We start from the raw sequence: 19,362 nt of genomic DNA, 5'->3' as shown, positions 1-19,362 counted from the left end.
AATGTAATCGAGGTCTAATGTATCGTGTATCGTTATAAAAATCGACCTCTAGTCTTATACCCTGCAATCTTATTCGTTAAGTCGTTTATCTAGTAGAAAATAAGGCACTTAAAGTCTCGATAGTACACTCGACGCTTTTGCTGTCATCGAACGAATAATGTTATTACGAATAAGCTGAGTAAAGCTAGAAACTGTTTTTATTACTATTTTCATTTATCGTATAGTACCAGAATAAAATTTGATCCATTTCTGTGACGATGGATGAGTTTGACAAAAGCATCGAATGTTTCATCGCGAATCGTTCAAGATCTGAGATTCTGAACGCAACAAGTAAAGTACGACAAAACCAATCATTCGTATAATATTAGGTTGCTGCGAAAATCCTGACTGCTAAGTCTAGACCACCATTCGGTTTATTTATTATGTAATTATAGACTCTATTGTATTTTGTACAATAACTTCAAGATTAGATTCGAAAGTATCCAGTAGCTGTACCTTGCCTTATAAATTATGCGATAAATCTACTTCCACATGGGCACATTTTTTTAATTTACAAAGACGTTGAAAGAATTCATGTTATATTAATGTAACACTGTTAATTATACCATATAATTGCATTATATTATGAAATTTATCATTACAATGATCACTTATTTCAAATAATAATTTTATTTCAAATTATTTCGCAATTTATCTTCGTTGTCCACATAGGTACAATGTCATGAAAAGAATAATTTGCATAATATCATAACACAGCCAGAGGCTACTTTTAAATCTGACCTTAACCTACTTATATTAATATAAATATAGTAATAGTAATAATAATAATATTAATAATTATTGTAATCGAAGTAACAGGCCAAAGTGTCCAAAGTATCTTCGCATACTTTGCGCGCAACATCTCTAATGAGCTCAACGTCAAAGCTACCCAATTCTAGTTTCGTATTGAAGATAATGGACGGACAGAACTTGCGTAGCAACCTAATACAATTACCGTGCTGTAGTCACGGTATTCGCAGAGACATACTGTTCGTTCGGTAAAATCCGAAGGCTTTTCCTCGGCACACAATAGACTCTAACGAGAGCCGCTAGCACACGTATCATCTCACGCAACACTCATCTGTCAGGCCGTGTTCCAACTCGCACTAATTAGACGTTGGTCGATCGAAAGAGCTACTTCCAAGCCACGAACAGTGAAACGTCAGGCATCAACGGATCGTCAAGATCGCGTACCGATATCGCGGTTAACCGTCCACGAGACAAATGTACAAGCTAGAAGCACGATCCTCCCCGAAAGGGAGAGCAAACAATCGAGCAAGTTGGAACGCGGTCTGTCGTATTAACTAGGAAGCGACAACTGTATTCTTTTGAGACTTCGATCATTGGTTAGACTGGCCAGACGAATGGTCAGACTCTCACGAGGAAAAATTCTGTTCACGTTACAAACTGACACTGTTTGTCATGGATGGCCTTGTAATGTTGAAACGCACTGGCAGGACCTTATTTGTAATCATTTTGTAATTGTTATCATGGTAGACTCCAGTGGCCAGACTCTGACGAGGGGAAGTTCCGTTCACGGTACAAGCTGACGATGTTCGTTATGGATTGCCTTAGGATGTCGAAACACACTGGCAGGACCTTATTTACAACCATTTTGTAATTGTTATCAAACCGTTTGGATCGTACTATTCCAATCTAGTAGAGTTTATGGAAGAGTCAAGGAAAGAATCGACTGCAATCAACATGTCATTGATCATCGCCTGGATCAGTTCTCAAAAGAATACAGCGATCGCGTGTGGCCAAACGCTATACAAGCCACCGTAAACGCAGGTACATTTGGTAGTCACAGTGAGTCCCATCGGGCTTTAACTTAGATGGACCATCCATCGATTCCGAGTCGGCCAGTCGACGCTTTGGAACACGGCCAGTCAGTTCCTGAACACACCACCGGTCTTGAGGAGCCACTCACCTGTAGCTCTGTTACAAGCCTCCTTGGTCTCGTTCAGCTCCTGCCTCTTGGTCGTCCCCTTCGTCGTGGTGGTCGACGGCGTCGAGACGTCCTGTATGCCCGTGGGTAGCACCTTTAACACGACATCCGGTTCGTTGCCGATCGTCGTCGTGGTCGCGTTCGTTGTGGTGGTGCTGGCGCCAGTCGTGGCGTGCGTGCTGTTCCTTGAATCGAGAACGTCTCCAGGTCGTTCTGACGTTGGCAACCCTCGCCCCGAGTCCGCCATCGAGCTGCGCTGCTGTTCCTGGAGCAAGCAGGCGCTCGACAGCAGGTCCCACTGCCTGAGTTTCTCTCGGTCGAGCTCGAACGACGCGGACGTCGTGCCCGACATCTGCGTTTCCGAGATCAAGCGAACCGGGGGAAGGTTGCCTTCCTCTAAAAAATGATTCGTGTCCTCGGCCGTCGCCTTCCTGTAAGCCTCGTTCTGGGCGTCCCAGACGTAACCACCTGCGTGTATCCTATCCATCGAGAGGCTCTCGTAGGTCAGATCGTCGACGGTCTGCTGGCCATCTTCGTCCTTGTTCGGTCTGCGTTTTACACGAGGCCTCTCAGTGTTCTCCTCCAGGCAGTTGTCCCTCCTGAGAACCACGCTGTCGTTCACGTAAGTCGCGCCACGGGTGATCTTGTTCCGTTTCGCGTCCGCACCAGAGGACGGTGGGGGTCTTGGAGGACTGTCCAGGTTATCCAAGGACCTGGCGTTCCTGAGGCTCACTCTTCGTAGACTTTCTCTCCACAGGGAGTCCTGTTCCCACGGGTCCTCCGCGCTGAAGTTATTGCTGGACGTCGAGACGTCGCCAGCGTTTAAATTCGGCTGTGTTTCCTCTGCCTGCGTGGGCTGAACCGTCGCCACGCGGTTGCTACGGTTCCTCTGCTCTACCAGGTTCTGAAGACCCACGTCGTCCAAGAGACCCTCCAGCGACCTGGACCTGCGATGCGACGTTTGCACCACCTGCATCAACTCGAACGCTTCTCGAAGACTCGATTGATCGTTCGACTTGTCTCGAAGTCCGTGGGGATACAAGTTCCTGGTGCTGATTTCCGCGGACGAGATATCTGGCAGAGGGTCTGTGGACTTGACCCTTCTGAGAGTATCCGCTTCGTAGAAGTTCTTCTTGTCCACGAGATCCACTTTGTTGTCGCCCAGCAGTTGGCAGGTTGTCTTCCTGAGTTCCGCAGCTATGCGTCTAGCTTCGTCGATGTCTTCCACTTGAATCTGCCTGGGCATCTGTCTCGCGATGGGATTCACTATGCGACCTATGTCGTTCCTCTTGTTCAACGCGGAAGCGTCGTCTCTCTGGTTATTCAACTGGGGTAATCTCGAAGTGTGACCGATTGGCTTGGCGGATTCGGTGTCTGCGGCGTTGACGCTGGCTTGGAGATCCGAATAATAATACGGCGCACCTGGCTGTTCGCTCTGAGGTCGCGTCTCCGTTGGCAAGTAGGATTGAGGCCCTGGATTCGCCTTGATGGTCGACGACGAAGTCGGATAGTGACTGGAATCTTGGCTGGACGACGACCTGTGATTGGATATCATGGAGTACCGAGCGGAATCCTGGCTAGCGGATCTGGAGTGATTGTGGAATCGTTGGTCGGAGTAAGGACTCGCGTTTCGCAGGACATTTGCGACTAAGCTGTTGCCGTGGTTTCCTAAAGAAATGGAGCCAGTAGGGGAGTGGATCGACGACTGCGCGCTGGCGGGCCTCTGGCAAGCCATGGAGGTGGAGATCGAGGCTGCTCCTGAGGCCAGAGAGTAACTGGACTCCCTGCTGTGAGAAGACGTCATCAGATTGTTCTGGGAAGTCCTTCGAAGCCTGTGGTTGCCTTCTCGAGTCTGCTCGGTGTCCGATCGAATAGCTGGTGAACTTCTCAGTGGAGAGAAGCTGGTAACATTCTCGTAATGGGCGTCTCCGGTAAAGGACTGCGAGTGTTGGTGAGAAGGAGGAATGTCGCAGACTCTCATGGAAGGCAAGCTGCTGGCGGATCCCATCTTGTTCGCTGCACCATACCGCAGGGACTGTTCGAGACCACCCAGGTTGGATTGTCTGGAGAGATTGTGGCAGGTAGTTTTTTGAAGCTTGTCCACCACCATCATGTTTTCGTTGAAGCCGTAGATGCTGTTGTAGCTGAGATCTTTCGCGTACAGATCCACGTTGAAAGCGTCGCGAGCCTGCAGTTCCTCCAAGTACTGATCCAAGTCGATGCTGGCTCCGTCAAATCGACTCCCGAGGGACTCCAACTCGTCCAAGCTATCCAGAACGTCGCAGACCTCGCTGATGGGCCTAGTTTTCAACTGCCTGTGCCTAGCTTCCTCTTCCGGCGTCCTTAACTCCACCGAATCGCTTCCAGACGCGCTCTCCAAGGAAATCCGACTATCCCTAAAGGTGGAGCTGATCGTAGCATCGGAAAACCTTGATGGAGGTCTGTGAGTTTCGATCTGACCCATTGGCTTATTCCAGGACTTGGGCGAGTCTCTGTTCGAGCTGTTATCCTTCGTCACCGCTACCTGAGGCGACACCTTCTTGATCTCCAACGATTCCTGCATGTCGAGGGATTCCAAGTCGTCCATAGGCGGCGGAGAAGTTGGAATCGGAGGAGGGGACACCAGTTCGCTGTCCGAGGAATCGTGAAGCTCCGCGATCATGGTCCGACTGGCGCCTAAGTAGTAGGATGCAGGTCGGAAGGTGTCAGACAAACTGAATCTAGGGTGTCGTGGCGCGTCTATGGAGTCTAGATCCTTCGACGATTCATCGTCAGCGTCTGAGCTGTCAGATTTAAGAGCCGTTAAGATATCTGGCAGGTCTGACCTCGAGTGCGCGTGGTCGTCGTGCGGGGACCTCTTCTTGAAGGACATTTTCCCACTGTCCTTTTCTTCCTTTTCAGAGAGCTGACTGACTTCCATGTAAACGGGCTCCATCTTGCTGTCAGAGACGCAAACGAACTCGTAGTGAGGCGTGTCCAAGGTCGAGTAATCGCCGGAATCGTGCTTCCTACCTTCGTCGTTGGGTGCCAAAAGGGAACGTGTCATGCCGTTCTGCGCCATCTCTACATACGAGCTCTCCTCGTGTTCCAAGTTAGCGAACAAGCTCTCCATCATCTGTGGATTCGGTCGATCGTCGCAGTTAGGATCTAATATGGCTTTTCTAGGGGACATGGGAAGGTAGTGCTCCTCTGGACTGATGTCTTCTTGCTTCACGGTGGGACTCGTCGTGTCGCTATCTTCGGAATACCGATCGCCATGCGTCAACAACGATTCCGTGACGCTTAACCTTGTGCAGCTGGGATTGGATACCATGTCCATATCTTCGGTAGGTGTAGCGTGGTCGCTTACGCTTTCTCTGGAAGACGACCTCTTCTTGCGCCTAAAGGACACATCAGCTTTTTTCTTCACCGTGTCGGTGTAAACGTTGTCCTCGTTGATCGGCTCGGGTACGCGTTGATCCATCCTGACGTCCCTTTCGTCCTGCGTGTCTTCGTTCCAGTCTCGTTGATCCAAATTGCTCCCCGTGTCGTAGAGCAAAGCTTCCGAGTCGCTGAACACTCCGCGGTGCTTCACCTCTTGACGCCGTCCATATTCCTGTCTCTGAATCTGCTGGGACTTTCTCTCAAAATCAGCCAACAAGTCCTTCACCGATTTATTGCTGTCAGTAGATGCTTGCTTAGCGTGGCCGTTCTTAACGTCTCTGCACTTCGAATCCTGTGACTCGAGCTCACCTAGAGCAAAGCTACGAATCACGGAGGATGTCTTCTTGGACGAATCTAACTTGGAAACGTGAGCCTCGGTCGCTTGAAGAGGCGACACTTTCAAAGGTTCCTGCATAGCCAACACCTCTTTCACAGGACTAGACCCGTCTATGCTCTGCTCGAAGGATCTGATCCTGCACTGCACCAGATTCATGGTCTCCGATTTGCCAGGAGATCTGTCCTCGTTTCCGAACTCCTCGTCTTTGGGCTTGATGTATTGATACGAGAACTCTCTGATAACCGTGCTCTCGTCGATGTTGGTGTCCCAGTCGTCTCTTTCCTTCCTGGTCGTCCATTGGATGTTCTTCTGACTCGACCATGTATCCGACGCGTACTCGATGGACGCGTTCGAGCTGTTGACGGGTTGGTCGACGCTGTAGACGGTGGGAGTCTTCAGGATTCCCGACGGTTTCTTCTTGAACTTGTCCTCGTCGAGGGAAGCTTCTTGATCTTGATCGTTCCTGACGACGGACCTCGGTTCCACGGTCAGGTACGGCGGGGAACGGTCGTTCCTCGTCGAGGGGAAGCTGACCTCCTCGTAGCCGGCGTCTGGGGGTATTCCACCCATAATGGGCAGCACGGAAGCGGTGGGGCTCGTTTTGCGATCGTTCGAGAGTCGAGGAGCGCTCTGATTCTGCTGGCCCGTTCCAGGGACGGTGTCTTGGACCGACGAACGACTGTCTCCGACCTGCCGGGGGCTCCTTCCTGCATGCGAGGGTCTGCGCGTGCGCTTCCTCCGGACATCTCCCAGCTCTGATTCGTCCGTTACAAAACAAACACACGAGGACGTTCGTTACTCACGAGTGAGATTAATGACAACCCAACCCTCTCGATGCAGTCCAAGCCAAGGTTACCAAGCTACGACCGGGCTTGATCGTTGCGAGATCGATTCTAGGTATAAGGATGGTACCGATTCAATGTACTTTCCACTCTTCGGGGTGTGATTCGATAAGCGTTACTTGAGGATTAAGACAAGTTTGGTATACGGTTACCATAACTCTGGCGGCAAACAACACCGAGTTCACGATACTTCCAAACACCGAACAATCCCGCAACGATCCAAGGAGCCGATCCACCGTGATCTCTGTCGCTCACCAGCGGAGAGACATATACATATTTGCGAGCTGGAAGGTAAACGGCGGCCGCGGCTGAACGCCTCTACGATAGTGTTAGTGATAATCCTCGGCATGCCATGCTGACCCACATTTTCGCAAAGTAATACGGGTCTAGTACGAGTGGTTAGGTCGTAACGAACGGTTCGACAGTTAAATTCCAAAGGTGTTAATTCGTTCCCATTCACCAGCCAGCCCAGACCCGACAGCAGCAAAGAGAAGGAGCCCCCACGGAGAAAACGTTTGCAGATTCCGCTCTCTTATCTTACATATATATTCATTATTTTTTTATTTTTATTTTTATTTTTTGGTTACTTTTGCTTTGTACTTTTCATTTTTCATTCACCTTCGCAAAGATCCTGGCTATCTACAAACTTCGTCTCTGTCCCTCGACGTGGGGCGGTACTCGGCGATAGAAAGAAGTAAACAGCTAAAGATACAGAGAGTAGGTGAGCACAGAGACGAGGAAACTCGATATACTCGTAGCGACATCCGCTTGTTCTCGGTCCACGAGCAACGTTCGCACTGTATCAGCACGCTAAAAGAACACACGTGTTTCCTTTCTTTTCATCGACTCGTGCGGTTCTTGTTAGTTCCAAGGAGTTTACGAATTACTCGCATAATCGGTTACGGTTGGAGGTAGGTTGCGATGCACACAAATCAATCGTACTTTATCGAAAGGCACTTTATTAAAAGATCGTCATTCTTTGTGAAAAAAATATATAAATGTAATATTCGTTCGTCTCATGCGCAATCAGCGTCACGCTCGTTCGCGTGCGGACTCTTTGGTAACGTGTCTCTAACGAGATACTGTCTCTCTCGACGTGCAACACCATACAGAAGCATTTCTCTTTTAAAACGCGCACATACGTCGACCGTGTTAGAGCGGTTATACGCAGGTTAGGGTCTGCTATCGTTCCTTTAGCACAGTCCAGCTATCTACTTGGCGCTTGTTCAACTCGTACCACAGATGGGCAAAATTTCATTCGAATAATCATGGGAAATAAAGGAAATTATTCACAGTAGATTGAGTCGTTACACGGATAAATGTTTATTTATTCAGTACGAAATGTAACTTCATTTTTCATTGAAAGTTATCGTCTAAATAATAATTTTGCCCATCTCTGTCTCTGGAGAGCCTTCGTGGGACCCTTCGCTGGCACTTACATGAAATATTGAGTGGACCATTTGAATGAAACACCTTTCTTTTTCTGAATTGCAATACATAATAAAGGTATTGTAATGTAAATTCATCTTTACTATTTACGAATATCAAATACAACTGGTTACAAATAGGGTGATTAATCACTCTGCAAAAATAAGTTAGTACTCAATTAAGCTAGAGTGAATTCTTTCGTTGTCAGAGGAAAATGGTTCACCGTAAATTAAACCTCCAGATACTAATCACCTCAGGAACGTTCCTTAACCCTCTTCTTTAAAAATGAATGACCTAATTGTATCGAAAGAGCGGGGTCCCACGAAAGACACGCACGGATGAAGCCACAGCTCAAATAATAAGTTCAGGGGAGGTGTCCCTACCTTCGTCGTCGCTGGAATAGCTGTTGTATCGTGAAACGTTGGCGACCGTCCGTCGACCGTCGGTGCTCTTGCTTCTGGCGTGGGGACGATGACCAGCTTCCTCTCTTCTTCGCGAATGACGACCCTCTGCCACGGACGCTTCGTGAGCAGCCAGCTCCAGAAGCGCCTGTTGCTTGTAATAGCTCGAAAGCTCGTTCTGCGCTCTGCCTCTGTTTGCAGAACCAGATGGCTTCCGGGTTAGGGGAGATTGCAGCATTCGCTGCTTCCATTCCAGAAGTCGCTTCATTGATTCCTCCCTCTGGAACAAGTCGAACACTGTAGACCCGTGGTCAGCAACCTATGACCCGCGGTGCCATAACTACCGAATCATGGGCAAATATTAGGCGTGGGAATTAATTCTGTGCCTTTGTGTTCAATCGCTAATAACTGTAGGTGAAGCGATAATATTTACTCATTGTCTTGTTACGTTCAATTACCAAGCTTGCAAAGTTATCAGCTTGTACTCTATTACACTGAATTTATGTTTACGCAGAACCTATGCCTCAGCCTGATGGACACTGTAATTTATCTATGTACATGAAACTCAGTATTCCACTTGCTTGTCGTTCTTCTTTTAACAGATTATAAGTGTACTTGACAATTATTATGTGTAGAAATTAATTCTTAAAACAAAATCCCATGGTTCCATTTGAACAAAAAAAAGCAACAGTCGTATAAAATAGACCCCCTGGAACCTTCTAGCTTTTTCCTGTAAGATTTTTTAGTATCTACATATGATAGTTTAGACATTATCGTTCTGTAACAGTTTAGCTGCCTCACTCTGTACATACTCTCTTGGAATGTGTAAGTGAGGGAGGATTAAAACTTGGATGCTTTGTCTTCATAAATAAATTGTAAGTGTACCTCGGAACAGAATCAATTTCAACACCTAATACATTACAAAAAAAAAAAAACAAGCACAAGCTGAAAGATCCATTTGCTTCAATTCTTACTAATAAATCCAAAAACTTTATTCCTTTTTCAATATAAAATTTGACGAAATTTGAAAGATCGAGAAAATTCCATTGGCAGGTCAACATGATCGAGGAAGAATCAGGGAAAAAAGTAACGGACGGCTACTATCGAAGTGTCGGTAGACACGTCGAAGGAAGATGGAAGCTGTTTGAATTCGAGGCACAAACGAGGGGCACGAGGAAGTTGCGCTGACACGCGGCGATGTTTCATCTTCGAAGAACTAAAGGCGTCGTTACAAGGATGACGACGATCGAACGGATCGTAGTGAAAGCAGAGTTACGGAACGCAGCGTCGGTGGACGTGACCGAAATGCAGGTACTCGGGTGCAGGTTGCAGCCTGGCGTGAGTCATCGCCTTTGGCGATGCAGCCGACGAATTGTTTCGTTCGACGGATGCGGTGCAGGATTACGCCAGGTAAGCGAAGGGACGATTTATGAGTCATCTGCTTTGAACGACGACTTTGGGAATTGGAAAGTCTGTCTTTCGAATAAGTAAAAATGGTAGATAAGATCTGGTCTTTGTAATCAATGAAAACCGTCGTGGTCCTTCATTTAGAATAGTCTTGGCTAAAGCAATCCGCCTGGAGACATACTCATTGAGTTCCATACTCTTTGAGTCCACCTTGCCGACTAGTGTTATAACTTCTACGTTTGAATTACTGTAATATCTAGCACGATAAACCTGTGTAAACAATGATGGCCTCGGATAGAGAAGTCTGGTTAGATGAAGTGTAGCAGAAGAGCAAAGACATTTAACTAATTCTCAAAACTTTTCACTGTTCTATTCTGTACAAAATATTTGTTTATGTACATACACAGATTTTTTATTATATACTATTATGATTTAATCAAAGATTGTATAACCTATTTATAAAGGTTTTTTGTTTAAAATGTTTTTTATATTACGATTTCATTCTAACCAAACTAATCTAACCTAACTGTTTGTATAAAACAAACGACACAGGGAATGCACAATCGGCTCGACTCACAATTAGCTAGACACAAGCAGAGTATCAAAGTCACTCTGGTAATCGTGCACAAATAGAAGAAATGGGACCAACCTGCTGGATCTTGCGTTCACCATCCCTGGAGTCTTGCTCCGAAGATCGTTCCCCGTAGTCGTCGTCGTCCGGGTCGAGAGCTGCCGGATGTCGTGTCCTCGGAAGCCTCGCGGACGCCGACCTGCAGAACTGTTGCTGCTCGTTCCATCGTCTGGCATTGGCGTGAGGAGCGTGACACGATTGAGCCACGTGAGTCCCCTGGCTCGACGGTCTGCCCCACCCCATAGACGACTCGTATTCCCGTGGAATTCTTCGTGGCACCGTTCCATCCTCTATATGAGTCAACATCTCTCGACTGCTCGTCTCGTAACTCTTTTCACGCAAGGACCTCCTCAGCTTCGCATCGTTGCTGTTTATCCTGATCGAACGGACAAATTCCAAGTGTCTTGAACCTTTCATCTAATCTCGCGGTCAAAGATAACATGTCTACCCTCCGTACTCAACTTGGCGTTATTTTGGGAGCCCTTGACAGATTTTCTTTGGGAGCTATTTTCGATGATTGTTTAGAGAACATGTACGCTTGTGGCGATAATGGAATGTTTGAATGATTAAACCTGATAGTATTGTCGATTTTACTATGTTGGAAGATAAAGAAATGGAGGGACACCGTTTGGTTGTACTTCTGACCCTACTAGTTATGATATCTGAAGTAAATACAGTTGCTTGTGTCTATTAAAATTTATTTTGTCTATCAGTGTTACTGAGAAATTACATGAAAGGTTCCTTTATTTGGGTAAAAGCCTTTCCAAACATTACGCCTGCATCGATCTAATATCTTGAGGTATACATAAACAGTCTATACTGGTAAAGCTGATTTCCAGTTAGATAGACGCCTCAGTAGACCTCATCAAGAGTCTGAGGACGCAACTTCGATACTTCTATTACAGTATCGTTATGTCCTTTGAATTCTGATAAAGCTGCACTGCTGGTAATACGTATCGACGTAGAGACACGATTCATAGCTAACACTGTTGATCGGGAGGAAGCCAGAGAAAGAAGATGGGATTGCTCGATCAGGATTCATGTCTCAGTTTTTCATTTCAAGGATGACTGCCCTAGTCGATTAAGCTATCCAATTCACACGTGACATCTTCGTATTTTAAAAGAACTTAGAATACGTATCAGTCATCCGTAAATGAGGTGTGAAATCGTGAATCTGAGAAGAGAATTTTTTAAAAACTATCTTCCAGTAACCTACAAAACTTATCCACACACCTGATATAAAGAACTTTAACACGTTGACTGTCAGGCTAATATTCTAGAAAATATGGGATTAATTTTATTTAGACTATTGGAAACTACATATTTATTTCTGTAACTTCATAATAATTCATGAATTTCATTGGAAGGCACCGTCACCCATATATGAGAGATGTGGCGATCAATGTGTTAATTTCAACGTCCCTTTAACGTCAACGCGAAGGTAACCAAGAAAGAATTTCTGTTAATTATCGAAGAATGAGATCAAACTAAACGCAACGAAGAGTTAAGTAAGCGAAAGAGGAGATTGATGGAGGGACGACTCACTCGGTATGCCTATGAAGCGATTGATGCGACACCACGTGCTGCTGATGAACGTGTTCCCGCTGTCCTCGTCTCAACCCAGAGCACGAAGCCTCGGGCAATGTTGCTATTCTACTTTCGTCGCCTCTGTCGCGGATCCCCGTTGCCTTCGACGGCATTGTCGCCCGCGAAAGTGATTGGTTCCTTTGTTGCTGGTGATGCTGAGGCGTCTGGTGGAGGTAAACCGCGGACTGTCGCATTTGTGCCGCGTACCTGATCCCAACATATTGCAAACAATATTGATCTCCCGAGAAACTTCGATATTTTCCAATTAAGATTATTTCGTAAGAGACTTTTACTTTAACACTAAACCTACCGACGTTCACTTGTAACTATTTTTACTGTGATGGGAGAAATGACTAGTCTCAGTCTAGTCTTACACTTTTTTCAATGAAATACAAAAATATTTTAAGTGGAATTAAATTGAATAATGCATGAAACAATTATTAGGTTCTCCCAAAAGTTTCTTTTGTGAGTTCCATTTAATTATTTTCTGTGGCAGTGTTTATATAAATAGACAATCTAATTTCTTAGACATTGATGCTGTAACAGTAATGGAGCGAAATGAATTGTACACAATTTTGTAATGTAACATAAAACATAAAATATTGTATATGTATTAATTATTAATAAAACGAATGAAACTTTTGGGACAACCTAATATACATATATAATTCATATGTAGCATATAAGAACTGTATATAAAAAAGTGAAAACGGTCATTTGAGCGGTCGTGGTAGGTTTAGTGTTAATTTTTGAATTAAACACTTCTGTAGCAAATACTGGCAACTAAATGTAAGATTACCTTTCCTCTGAATAGAAATATCCGTCGTTCGCAACGTCTGACGGAGTGACGATGTCTAAGCTCGATTTAGGCCTCTGTGGACGCCTCTGTTGGTTCAACGCCTCCTCGGACTGCTGTTGCACTTGCAGCTGAGGTCTTCTGGTCGCCTCGTACTCCAAGAAGTCCGCGCTGTGAGGCCGTGGGGGTGGCTGTGCTCTGGGCTGTCTCATTATCGGGACTGTAATCGAATTAACAACGTTCGCAATACTGTTAGAGCACTCAGGAATAGCTCTGAAGCGGACAATAAACTTCTGACCCAATTTTCAACGCGTTTCTGTTAGAGACAAGTAAGTAGACTTGGCTAACACATATTTCTTAAAAATTTATCAATATACAGTCAGTCCCATAAATATTCCTACCTTCTATGTCTATTAAAGAAATCTGTCTAAATTAAATGATAGGTTTGATATTTTCAAATAAATGTTTCATTATACATATGGATATGAATAAACTTTACACTTGTTTGTATTTATAATGAAATTTAATTTAGTCAGATTTCTTTAATAGACATAGAATGTACGAATATCTATGGCACTGACTGTAGTTTCGAAGTCCTTGTGTAGGTTTTTAAAAAATATTGGATTGATGTATAATTATTTAGCATTTCTTTATCCATACCGTTCTGTCATTTGAAACAAGTCTATAATGATTTGGATGAACTTGTGATTTATGTGAAAACGTAGATAGCCAAACAACCAGTACTGACAAGCAAATGGGAAGCAGTTCTTGAAGTAGACGAAAAATGAGCCATTCATTGCAAAAATCAATTAATCGAAAAGTTGAGAAATGCGATGAAATAATAAACATTGTTTTTTAAAATTCACATTATAATATAAATTCAAATAAATATTGTAGAATGCATAAATATAGATTTAGCTTTCACCTAACGGTATATAAAATTAATAAGACAGAATAGCCAAAAAATAATCGTCAATAATGTTACAATTTTTATGTGACTGGTGGAGTCAATCGATTTGCGCAGTGAACGGCCCAAATATGCTTTAGAGTAATCAGAGTATTCAGAGTAATCATTCTAACGTGTTCAGAGTGTATCACATTATGCTCAGTGTTTGAATAAACACTATCTTTAAAAAGTTCCAAATAATTATGCATCGACCTAACAGAATACGTCTCAAAGTCACTATGCAGTAATTATGCATCGCAATTACATTCAGATACTCACCATTGACGGATGCGACAGGGGAATGTATCTGTTGCTGATGCTGCTGGTATTGTTGCGCGTAAACAGGGATCGGAATGGGAGCAGGGGAAGCTCCCTTTGAGTATCCAACGGGTCCAGCAGGTCTCTGGTATAACTGAGGGACGCCGTAAACCTCCTCGTAGTCCCCGTTCCCTCTGCTTGACCTAGGTATCGCCGCGCTACGACCATAGGTGTCTGGCGTCCTTCTCTCCGTTTGCACCTGACCGTAGCCGTAATTCAAGCCGGACTTGTCCGTCCTCAGGCTCTGCTGGGACGGCTGATTCATCCTCGTTCCGTAGATCACGCTGCCTCTGTCGTAGTCAGAGATGGGACTCTTGCTGGTAACCGTCACGTCGGGCGACACAGGCGACTTCCTGTAGTCAGGGTCTGGGGAGGGGGTCGAATACTCCGTGGATCCGTCGGTCAGTCTTCTGGGTTTCGGTGGGGCGTTCGCGTAGATTGGTTGCCCGAACTTCCTGGGCATGGGTTGAACAGTTTGAACGTTGCTGGCCGTTTGATGAGGTTGCGTTTGCTGTTGTTGAGGTACGTGCTTGTGATGATGGAGCTGCTGATGGTTCTGCGTGGCGTTCTGATGGGGCAGGAGTTGGTGGAGCAGCGCTTGGTGCTGGCGAGCGTAGCTCTGCTGCAATTGTTGAGAGGATGGCATCAGTTGCCCGTATTGTTGCTGTTGCTGATGCTGCGACGTGCTGGGCTGTCCGTACTGGGACTGTTGCTGAATCCAACCGTTCACCATCGGCTGAACATCGTTCGTGTTATTAATAGTCGCGTTCCCAATGTTATTATTGTTGTTGTTGGTGGCGGTGCTGTTGTTGTTGGTTCCGTTGGCGGGGTTAGTGTTCCCGTTGCTGCCGCTGAGATTGGGGAAGGAGGCGGTGTTGACGCTGTTAGGGCTGGAGTTGTTGTTGGAAGCGTGGCTGGGATCGTCGCGCGATTGGAAACCGTGGAAGCCTGAATCGCTGTCGTCGGCGCTTTGATTTAGGATCGATGAGATCGAGGAGACGCTAGGTCTCGCGCTTCGTTCCCCGTCTTGCTGGCCTGCTATTTCGATCACCACCGCTGCCTCGCCCCCTCTGCCGAACCACAACGGATTTATTCATTATTTGTCCCCGAATTTGAAAATCTTTACTCGATTTCATGGAATCGCGAAACCTAGAAATGTCGAACTCGTGTAGTTTGAATGAAAACGCGATACCGATCCATATTGATCAATTTACTAGGTGATTTACGGCTTGGAAGCTGTCAAACATTTCATATCATTTTTCTGGTTATTTCGACAATTTTAATCTGGTAACATTGTCCATTAAATTAATTCCCGCAGAATTAAGTAATAGTATCACATCAGTAGAGAATCTTAATTTGTATTTACGAATTTGAGGAATTCTTTCTGGTGATAATATTTGGAAGTATCAAGTCTGTTCGATCTTGGTGCATTTAACATTTGACATTCTTCAACTGCATGTCTTGTTGTGACAAGTTCATTACAAGAGTTGCACCATTGCAATTGATCCTTGACATTCCTCAACAATACAGTCAGTCTCATAAATATTCGTATCCTCTATATCTATTGAAGAAAGTCTAAATGATATGATAAGTTTGATGTTTCCAAATAAATGTTTCATTATAAAAATTTGAATGTGTAATGTTTATTCATGTACATATTTATAATGAAACATTTATTTGGAAACATCAAACCTATCATTTAATTCAGACGAATTCTTGTAATAGACACAGGGAACGTATATTTATGGGACTAACTGTATGTCTCACTGTGACAAGTTTATTACAAGAGTAGCACGATGGTTGAGATTTATTTACTATGAACCTGGACAATCTTGTCTTTGACTTGTCCGTTTTGAAAACCCCCAGTGTTTACAAAATCTCAATCCGACTGTGCGACGATCGTCTAACCAGGAAGTATCTCCGCCAGCCGCAGGACGCGTATCCTTGTTTCGCGCGTAATCGCGTCGCAACTATCCAACTCGTTACTAGTCCGCATTCCCGAAGTTACCAGGGGATGAGCATGGCGAACAGAGGTGGTGTGTCGTTCCTCTGGCGCTCTTTTACCGAAAAACTACGAAACGGTCGTTTAATTTGCAAGGTGAGTTCGGGTGTTCCGCACCCGGAAGTCTATTTCGATGCAGGCAGGTTGCGGTTTCGGGTCGACTCGTTCTCAAAGCTAATGACTCCTCGCTGGACACGAAACTTTCCTCTATGTAGGAACATGCTCCCATCTTTATTTACCGAGCGGTGTTTCGAATTAACCGTTTACCGTGTCGTTTGCAAATCTGGAATGGCGTCGCTCGATCGAGAAATCGGTAGGCTGCGTTTTCACTCGTTTAGATTTTTAACACTAGTGTAGGAGTCTCTACGAAAAATAAGACACGAGGATTCAAATCTACGATCCTCGGATCCACAGTCGACCGCTTTTCCTACATGACCAATTCCGCACCCTACGATTCGTGTTCTTGTTTGACTCTTTATTCTTGAGGATGGGGGCACGATACTACGCTAAGTTTACGGAGTATGGTCATGTTTACCCCATTCCTAATTTCAGAAGGTTTTATACAGAAACCGTTTATACTTTTTCACAACCACTCATGTTAGATTTTACCTATAGTCAATCCCATAAATATTTGTACCCTCTATGTCTATTGAAGAAGTTTGACTAAATTAAATAATAGTTTTTATATTACCAAATGAATTTTTCATTATGAATATCTATATGATTAAGCTTATACATGTATATGTTTATTTATACATCAACATATGTATACAAACACATACTTGGAAATATCAAACCTAACATTTAATTTAAACAAATTTCTTCAATAGACATAGAGGGTACGAATACTTATGGGATTGACTGTATGCAAAAGATAATTGTATATCCATATACATTTTTGTCTAAGCCTCCTAAGTAATTGTATTAAATTAACTTCGCTTATAAAAGCATTCAGTAATATATATCTACTAATAAATCTTCATAAACATAATGTTAATTTACTTGAAAAATTGATCTTTATTCTTTTGTGAAAGGAGGTGTTTCTTTTCAGTGTATTCTAGTTCTGATAATAATTGTAGTTATCCTTGAATCTTTTCTAAATATGATCGACTCTATTCCCTAATATGTGGACTCATATTTGACGTAAATTATTTATTGAAGGGAACATTTGTAGAATTTGTATTCTTTGCCTGTAAAAAACCATCGCCGCCTACTATCAGTCCGAAAATCGATATCTTCTTTCCTCGCTTTGCACGACGCACGTGGGGTACAGGAATATTTTGACAAAGTAATTAGGAGCAGCGATGGGAGGATGAGAAATGAACGAAAGATTATCGTCCGCGTAGCTGATACCAGCAAAGTAGAGCGCAGATAGAGAGAAGCGAGGGAAGCTGAGATAGCGCCGAAAGAAATGGAAGACGCGGGGGTAAGTAGTAAATGGCGAGCGGGCATAAAGAAATCCCAGCGATGCGAAATAAATGATTCCGCGCAGAATACTACCGGTAACAATGGCCCTCCTCTGCTCTGGGTCCCCGTCTGCTCTTAGCTAATTGAACCCCGATAAAACTGAGCCGTCCACGGTCTGAATATCGATAAATTTCAATCGTTCAGTAGACGACGCGATAAAAAAAAATTGCTCCAGCTGGAGAATTCGCGAATATCACCACTGCGTTTTTTTTCCATTGGGTGTTATAAATTCCGTCCAGTTCTCTCTCGTGATCGAGAGATAGTTCTATTCGGCGGAAAGGGAAAAATGGTGAAACGAGTTTTTCATTGTTTAATTATCTTATACCAGGAACTACTGCTTTCGTCCCAAGATAAGTGTAGTATATCGAAGCCTACGATGTTGATACTGTGCAGCGTTGATTCGGTAGAGATTCAACTTGAATCCGTGAATATATCTATAAAATTGAAAATTTTTGCTTCGACTTCAAGTCTATCCTTACGAGGATGTTTTTAGCAGAGATCATAGAAACGATCAATAAATTGTTAAAGAGCTTCCCTTATGTTAAATGAAATCATAGCGAACATAATAGATGGACACTCACGGGCTAGGATCTTGAAGAAGAGTCGCCAGAGTCAACGCGTTCACCCACTGATTCATGCTCTCGCGACTGTCAGCCGCGAAATGGTAAGTCCTCATGTTGGCGTGTTCGGCTTTGAACGCAAACTTTCTGTTGACCTTGTCTTCAGGCTTGCAGACGGTAACTCTGTACGATGGTAGCAATATCGAACCCAGCAATTTCTCCTCTTCCGGGCCTGCAAATAAACATTTAACGAATTTAAACAAAAAATAAGGATTGTCGCTCTGTTGTCCGGTTGTCAAGAGTGGATAACGATTAACCTAGAGGTGAATGTAAAAGTTCTTCCAATTCACAAAACTTTTTACTTTTATTAAAAATTCAATCATGAACGAGCAGATATGCCTTAAATCATATTCTAAAAGGATCTGGTTAATACTCAGGAACATTTCATAATTAAATTCTAAATTAAAGTGAAGGAATACAGCCTACCTCATACACTACGTAGTACATCAACCTCCTCAACCGTAATGAGCAATTCGTGTTAACGAGGCTATGAATAGTTTTGGTAATACCTGGGAATGAAACTTAAAATATTTCCGTCTTCTATATTTCTAAATTCGTCGTCTCTTTTTGCCTGAAAGCTGTTCGAGATACGACCCAAGCACGCGTCCAGTCTTTACGTCAAACGATTCCGGAAAGATCATTTTCCCCGATCCATTTTATGCCAGACCAGACGAAGCACTCGCGAAAAGAGTTTCCCGTCAAAAGGTCTACGAAAAAGCCGAAGAAAGAGGGTCGACATGCTCGTTCGTTAATGAGAAATATTCATCCGAGTTCCTGGTACGCGTTGCGAAATCCACATGTGAAAGGGACTCGGGGATCAAGGGTAAAAAGGGTGGCCCAAGTGCACGGGAACCCTGCGAACAATTTCGAGGCCTATAGAGAACGAGAAAAACACTCTTGCGTATGTTCGAGTATATTTATATCATATTTTTAATTTCATCAATCTATGGTATCATGTTTGTAGAATGAAACTAGTGAATAAATATTTTGTAAACACATTTATTGAATTTCTAAATTCTAACTTCAAGTTTAAAGTCAGTAATCCCAAAAACCCCTGTATACCAAGTTTCATTCAAATCCAGTAACATTGCACAATTTGTCACGTTATATTACATCCGCCATTATGAATATCTAAAGTTTGAGTTCAGATTTGGAATCAGCGACCTCAAA

General features: G+C 44.1%; 1 protein-coding gene across 1 annotated transcript in view; it reads right to left on the bottom strand.

Annotated features, from left to right (window-relative positions):
* Positions 1 to 19,362, bottom strand: part of LOC128875731 (uncharacterized) — a 212,953-nt gene that overhangs the window by 60,254 nt on the left and 133,337 nt on the right. Inside the window, exons 5-11 of the mRNA XM_054121590.1 lie at positions 18,154 to 18,364; positions 14,065 to 15,173; positions 12,843 to 13,059; positions 12,002 to 12,250; positions 10,475 to 10,832; positions 8,401 to 8,698; positions 1,970 to 6,502 (exon numbers count right to left, since the gene is read on the bottom strand). Of these exons, the coding sequence (XP_053977565.1) occupies positions 1,970 to 6,502; positions 8,401 to 8,698; positions 10,475 to 10,832; positions 12,002 to 12,250; positions 12,843 to 13,059; positions 14,065 to 15,173; positions 18,154 to 18,364 (6,975 nt within the window). The remainder of the gene's footprint in view (positions 1 to 1,969; positions 6,503 to 8,400; positions 8,699 to 10,474; positions 10,833 to 12,001; positions 12,251 to 12,842; positions 13,060 to 14,064; positions 15,174 to 18,153; positions 18,365 to 19,362) is intronic.

The sequence above is a fragment of the Hylaeus volcanicus genome, chromosome 4, assembly GCF_026283585.1.
Source record: "Hylaeus volcanicus isolate JK05 chromosome 4, UHH_iyHylVolc1.0_haploid, whole genome shotgun sequence".
In the NCBI taxonomy this organism is placed as follows: Eukaryota; Metazoa; Arthropoda; class Insecta; order Hymenoptera; family Colletidae; genus Hylaeus; species Hylaeus volcanicus.
This window is presented reverse-complemented; position numbering and strand designations above follow the sequence as displayed.